Genomic DNA, 7,568 nt, shown 5'->3' with positions numbered 1-7,568 from the left:
GAAAAAGGGACAGACATAAATGGCATAAGAAAAAGAACAGAAGTGGGACAGCTGTGAGAGAGAGATAACGAGTTTTGGTTCATATCAGAAGCAGAGTGCTTGAAAAGCACAATAAATGCTCAGGAGTTACTGTAGGGATGTAAGTAGGGCTGCAACTAAGGAAGTTTGGGTATTTTTTGCTTAAAAAAATACTTGAATAATTGATTTTTACCAATTGTTTTAGCTAAAGATAAAACTTAAAAAATAAAATAAAATATTGTATCATTTAAGTTAGTAGGGCTGCAACTAACAATTATCTTCATTTCATTTTTTTGGACTAATCCATTATTTTCTAAATTAATGGATTAATGGTTTGGTGTATAAAATATCAGAAAAAAATGGCCATTGCAATTCCCCAAAGCCCAAGCTGACACACTCAGATGTCTCGTTTTGTCTAACAAACAGTGCAAATTACGGAAAATCATTTTGTTTAATATCATAGAAGACTTAGAAAACCAGCAAATATCCATATTTGAAGCTTCAACCAGAACATTTTTGCAATATTTACAAAAAACTAAACCAAATACAACTTGAATGATTAACCAATAACCAAAATGGCAGCCAATTAATTTCTTTCAACTAGTCAATTAATCTGCTAATCGTCTTTAGCTGCTATTAAGTGCCTACTCAGCATATTTCTCGCATCATTTTTTATACTAGTAGAATGCCTCTCTGTTGCAGAGTTATCTATGCAAATGTTAACATGTCATATACTTATCGTTTTTCAGATATCTACTGCTGTGGACTGCTGAGCACCAGGAAGAGTGACTGTACAGGCTTACCACAAAACATGCTGGTCTGTGGCTCCACGCCAGCGCAACGCGGCCAATCACGAGTAATGATGAAAGGCAGCATGTCACTGATCAGCTGGTACAACAAGGGACACTTCAGGTTTCTCACCAACGGCTATTCCCCAACAAAACAAGGTAAAAGCTGCTCTGATGCACCCAGAACTAAAACTCTAAAGGTGTACTTGTCTCATTGAGTTATAAAGATCTTGCTTGGTGTGTACCATCAGGAGATGGGACACATTAGTGCACAAAATGCATGTATTCCTGAGTGTAGGAAACCACAAATGTGCCATAATATTTGAAAAGTCTTGCCATTATTGGAGTTTTTCAGTGATAATGAGATGAGCTTCACTGTCATCATTACAATCAGGTGACCCTGGCAAAGGGTTAAGGATTCGTGTCAGGAAAAACCAATGAGAGCTTCTAATCCATGATAATCCATTTCTAGGAGACGACAGGATCATAATATTCCCCTCCTCTTATAGCCTAATCCACTCTGGTTGAAACAGTTTTGAACTCAGTTGAATGGCTGCAATGTAAATCTCTCTGAATGAAGAGTGTGGAAGCAAAAGCCCCAGATCAGTTAAACTGTTTTTATCCAATATTGATTTTCTTTTCCCTCTGTGTGTGCGTGGGTACCGTATGTATGTGTGTGCGTGTGTGTGTGTGTGTTTGGCTGCAAGTGTCTTCACTCTGTACAAAAAGAAGACACAAATAAGTTTCCATTCCAGATTGTGCATGCTGGTTCACAGTCACAGTTAACAGGGACTTAAATGGATCAAAGCCATAGTTAATGTTATTAGTTACACCTTTTAATTTTCAGCCGAGACAAGTCTGAGTGTCTGCTGTGAAAACGGCCCATTTAAACATAGCAGCTCTGCAGTGAGCAAAGAATAAAAACATAAATAGTAACATGGCACCTGGGCAGCCTCTGTCATCTAAAGGGGCTCTTCTTTCTTCTCCCTTTGTCTGTTTGTTGGCCAGGTGACCACAGAATCTGGAGAAAATGAGTCCCTTCAGTGGGATCTCAGCTGTATGTCTCTCACTCTCCTTTTGTGGTTTGTGTGTTTGTGGCAGGTATCATCATTAAGAGGAAAAGCGGCGAGATCCCATGTCCCTTGGCTGTTGAGGCCTTTGCAGCGCACCTCAGCTACATCTGCAAATATGACGACAAGTACAGCAAGTATGTACTTTTTTTCTGCTTATGTTCCCATTCCAGCCTGATTTGTTGTGCCATTATCCTGTTTTAGAGTCTTGTTTCCAGCATGTTCTGCTGTTCAGAAAAAGTTACACAGTCTCACTTTAAAGCATATTATTTAAAGTGGAGTTTTATTGTTATTCATTTATTTGATAGAACATATTTTCTCCCACAGGTACTTTATCTTCCATAAGCCCAACAAGACCTGGCAGCAGGTGTTTTGGTTAAGCATCAGCATTGCCATTAACAACGCGTACATCCTCTACAAGATGTCCGACGCCTACTCGGTGAAACGCTACAGCCGAGCACAGTTTGGAGAGAGACTGGTCAGAGAGCTGCTGGATTTAGACGACTGCTCCCCCACACTGTGAGGAGGAGGCGGATAAGGACAGCAGGAGCTCACGCACACACACACAAAAAACCCACACGCACACACACCCACACAATCCCGACACATGCATTCACACTTCATTATAGTTGTATGGACTCAGCAGTCTGTGTCTTTGTGATAATACTGAAGCAGTGCCAAGCCTGGCATGTCTCTCTTCCTCTAGTTGATTTTTGTGGTAGCCTACTGTAAATATTCATTAACACAGGACTGCACCCTACACAATAGAGAATCCAGAGCCGTGGGACAGTTCACATGACTCAACTGCAACTTTTAACCACACAGTTTTACTAAGGATTTGTCAGCAGGAGCTATTTCACAAGCAGAGATGCAGGCCAGAACAGTGAAACCGGGATGAATTTATCCTTAAATGATGTCAGCTTCGAGTCTTAACTCACCAGTGGGTGTGTTCAAACATGTCTAGAGCTATATGTAGCTCAATATTTACACTCTGCAAAAACACTTGGGACCCTGTAACAAAAGCTTAGTAAACCAAGACAATGGTGTGTTCACACACTGCATGCATAAAGGATGGGGATTGTGATGTTCTCTTGTTCGGTGTGAACATTTTTGATCTCTGCTCCAGTTGGGTTTTGAAGTGTGTGTGTGTGTGTGTGTGTGTGTGTGTGTGTGTGTGTGTGTGTGTGTGTGTGTGTGTGTGTGTGTGTGTGTGTGTGTGTGTGTGTGTGTGTGTGTGTGTGTGTGTGTGTGTGTGTGTGTGGATTAAGGAAGTGGAACTGCCATTTGTGTGTGTGTTAGTGTTAAACCTGAGGATGTAAATGTACGGTTATTGTGACCCAGATGTGTCGTGTTGCTGCATACTGTACTCGCTAGAGGAAGACTGTAGGGTGATGTACAGCCACACACAGCAGTGGGCTACCAATTCACATCCTCCCATTTTAAAAGGGCCAAGAAAATACTTTTAGAAAACCACTCTTTTAGATGTTTTTAAGCCCATAAAAAAACGGTAAATTTCCATTATTAAAAAGCCAACAATTACAGTTTGGGAACGAAAAAACAGTCTTTCTTTTTATTTTTTATCAAGGGGGTAACATTTAAAAAATCACAAAATGTGCTTCATCAGGACATGATCAGATTTGACTGACAACATAAAGTACCAACCCCACAACTGTTTTTTCTTAATTTAAGTATTCTTAACTCCTGATTGGTGTTCCGAAATACATGATCCCACCCTCCTCAAACCAGTGAGCAAAACTGAGACAAAAACACATATAAATAGATTTCTCAAGTTAAATACCCAAAACTGTTCCAACTTTGGCAGGAAATGCTGTGCTCCTGTAGGATTACATTCCTCATAATAAGAAGCTGATTGAAGAAATTGTTTTTCAGGGTCTTTAACAAAAATAAATCTAACAATAAATGCCGTCAAATCTACAGTCTACTTTTGCACCACAAACACTTTCAGAGGCAGATAAACTATTCTTATCTGTCTGTTTTATCTGTGCTTTGCAGGGCACCACGATTTTAAATTCTGCTTGATTTAATGTTAAGTAAACCAGTGTTGCTAAGCAACAAGTAGAATCTTGGCATGTCAGCAGGGTTTTAGATAGTATTGCTTGGCAAGATTTAGGTACAGGAAGAAAAAAGGGAATCACTGGTGGCTCATAAGATATCCCAGAAAACAAACACAACAAATTTTAATGTAGATAAAAGGCTCAGATCGGTGCACGAGTCTTATCATGAACTCCAGAAGTCAACTGAACAATTTCATCAAATACCTTCTCCTCTGAAATAGAAGCAAGGCAATGTTGTTTCTTTTCTTCCAGTGGCACATTTCTTGCCAACAGATTCAGGACTGCCACCTTGTGTCCAGCCAATGGAAGTGTTTATCTGATTAACATGCACAGTTACTGTTTTCTGACCATATAACTTTACCACACTGCTGTCTGTAGCTTTAATGAGGACTCTACAGTCCACTTTGCTTTGCTTAACATGTTATGCAGTCAACGTTATTGTCATGCTGGTGTCAATTTGTGAAGATTTTAAGTGAAGCGTATTGTTGTGTGCTTGCTCAATCAACATGGTTTGGTGTGTGAATACAGTAAGATGACGGTCTGTTATGCTGGTAGAGTTGTAGAATGATTTGAACGCTGGTAGGACTCATGCACTTTCTCCTAACACAGTCTTGCACCTAGAGGGGAGTTGTAATGTAATGTTTACTAGATAACCCTTTTAATTTTGAACCCTATAATAGTATACACTGCTCTCAGAAAAATAGAGAAATGATGAATAGATAAGTTATGTAAATATACATAGATAAATTAAATGAAATTAAATATAAATATAAAAACACGCCAATTTGTTTACAAATGTACTGTACTGTACTGAGTGTAGGTCAATAATCACTGTCACTGAGACTTAAGATTGTGAATTTTATTGATTTTTTCACTAAGCTAAAGCATTGTTGTAGTCATTGTGGTCATGAAAACACCTCGAAGTAACACTGTTAATCTTAGCAGGCACTCCTGTTATGTCATGTAGTTCTCAACACGTAATTGTAATACAATGTTTATTATCGACTAATTCCACACACATTTAGTATGAACTTGATTGGGTCGTACAAAAACACATGCAACAATTTCAGAAACCCATCCTGCCCATTAGACTGCATATGTCTAATATTGGTATTAAAGAAAAGACCATGTCCACACTACTAAAAAAGAACTGTTAAAACAGTTTATAGATAAACTTAAGTCCTCATTGAATAGCAGTTTCTTTACTTATTTCCTTGAAGTCACCTCTGATGTTGGTTGTGGCCTGAAGTGTGCTCTGTAACACACCCATCAGTGATGTCACAGTGGAGTGCACTTGTACATCACTGTAGCAAGGTGAAATGTTGAGTTAACACATTGCAGGTCAGAAAAGCCAACATTTTAAGATGATGTTTGGTTGCTCCTTACAGCAAATCTACTCAATATCAATTCCTGCAATATTTGGTTGATGGTGTATTTTTTATATTCTCATTAATAACTGACTGAACTGAGATATGGAACACACATATTTCCTCTGCAGTATCAGTGATACTAGATATAAGAATTGTTTTAGCTGCCTGAAATATTGATGATAATTTAGAAAGTAAAACCAATTACCATTGAGACTAACCTCAGAAGCCTTGATGCGTGCGTGTATACTGTACCTGCAAGGCGTGTTGTGGTCTGAGTAAGGGGCATGGATGCGATCACACTGACTGAAGCGGGAATGGACGAAGCAGGTTGATAGTAAAATCCAGCTCTTCAAAGCAAAATAAGCCTAAGATTACGTCACAGAAATTTGCTAAGCGAACTGTCAAGAGTATCCTATGGGAAATACTTCCTTTACACTCTGTCATACATAGAAAAAAGAGCTGCATCTGTGAATGAGTGAATTAAGTTCTGCAGCTCATGGAAGCATGTGTCACACATATACCTTTTTAGATCGCAAAGGATGTGTGTGACTTATGCAGAGGTTGTCTGTAGTTCTTACAGTATATCGCTTGGATCAGACAAGGCATGAGATGGAATTATGCACCACGGACTCTGCAAGGCCACGATTAGTTGGCAAAAAATTATATGAGTATAAGCGGAAGTAAAAGTGGTAGTTCTCAATTCAGTTCTCGATTTCTGAAGTGATTTTTCTTTCCAGCTGGCTCTATTGACCAGCCATGAATCAGATATTTCTATAGTGCCTTTACTGCTCATTTTCCCACTTTCATTGCAGTGTTTTAGGGTTATTGATGTCCTAAAATGGAGTTAATGTTAATGATTAGAACGGATTAGATTTTTTTTTTTTTTTAAATGAATAAGGCAAAATCTTGTCCTCCATGGTGAGTAATAGAAACTAAAACTAAATCTATCAACTCTGCAGTAGAGTTTTAGATGCTGGAAATGTTTTATGAATTTAAACGTATCAATCCATTGTTGTATTTCTTCAAGTAATATTTCACATTTTCACATAAGTGGTGTCACTGCAGTCCAAACTACATCCTTTAATATGAGTTTTTAACACATCTCAAAAACATAAATATGTCCAAATAAAACTTATTTGTGTATTGGGTAATTTTAACTGTTCATAAAACGTGATAATAGCAAAAGAAATGACAGCAGATACCAGTAATGTATGTTTTTGTTTACATAGGTAAACTACTATGTAGAAACCTAGTTTGTATCTTGGAGGAAAGAGGTGAGCCCCAATAAGTCAGAACATCCCATCACCAAATATAGCCTTATAACAAACTATAACCAACAATTTGAAAGGCAGATGAGAAATGTCAATGACTTGTGGCATTATGTCACTTACTATAATAGTGTGGATGCTTTTTTCTCCATTTTCTACCTTGTGTCCTTTTCACCAGGAGCAGAGACATGTCATATCTTTCATTCATGCTCGTTCGTTTTTATCAGATGAGCAAATGTGACTTAACAAAGACAAATGGGAAGAAGCGAGGTGCTGTGCAACCGCTATGACATTAGCATTTGTCTTTCATCCAGTTTTGTCACACAAATGATAATCCCAAAATCAATTGCAAGCTTGCAAAAGAAAAAAGGCCATGGAATTAATCCCCCTCACTGTTGTTCAATGGGGGCAAAATGCAGTGGTGTATACAATGTATGTGGTGTGCATTCTGTCTGTATTCATATCCGGCGGGCAAGAGTGAGTAAAGACATGTAATATGCTAAGTCATTAACTGTGGATGTGATAAATAATTAAAATGGCTGACCTCAGGATTTTAATGCTGTATGATATATTTACTTATTTAAATAATATACATACACTAAATGGTCTCCTATAACTGTATCAGGTGCTATCAAACCACTGTACAAGTAATAGTAGAGTTAGATTTGTTGGTGTTGTTGTTAGGAGCTCAGCAACCAAATAGTGAACACCATGCAGGGTCACATAGTTCACGATTCTTCGGATAAAATGTCAGAAATATTAATGTGACCAGGCACCAAAAGCAAACTTTAATTGTTCAGGTGGTAGCCAACTGTAAGTCAACTGTTTCACTTTTTATGGTTTGTAATGGTGGCTGCACGATGTTAAATCCTGTGGGCTAAAGTGTTATCTAGTTTCACAGAAGCGCCAGAAGAATGTGTGTATGTGCATGTAATATTAACCTTGAGTGGAATAATATGTGTAAAAATAACTGGTGTAC

General features: G+C 38.2%; 1 protein-coding gene across 1 annotated transcript in view; it reads left to right on the top strand.

Annotated features, from left to right (window-relative positions):
• Positions 1-3,398, top strand: part of pgbd5 (piggyBac transposable element derived 5) — a 21,559-nt gene extending 18,161 nt beyond the window's left edge. The window contains exons 5-7 of the mRNA XM_034898401.1: positions 768-965; positions 1,908-2,013; positions 2,204-3,398. Coding sequence (XP_034754292.1) covers positions 768-965; positions 1,908-2,013; positions 2,204-2,399 — 500 coding nt within the window. The 3' untranslated portion in view covers positions 2,400-3,398. The remainder of the gene's footprint in view (positions 1-767; positions 966-1,907; positions 2,014-2,203) is intronic.
• The last annotated feature ends 4,170 nt before the right edge of the window (positions 3,399-7,568 follow it).

The sequence above is a fragment of the Etheostoma cragini genome, chromosome 17 (genome assembly GCF_013103735.1).
Source record: "Etheostoma cragini isolate CJK2018 chromosome 17, CSU_Ecrag_1.0, whole genome shotgun sequence".
Lineage (NCBI taxonomy): Eukaryota > Metazoa > Chordata > Actinopteri > Perciformes > Percidae > Etheostoma > Etheostoma cragini.
Note: the sequence above shows the minus strand (reverse complement) of the source record. Positions and strands in the feature narration are given on the sequence as shown.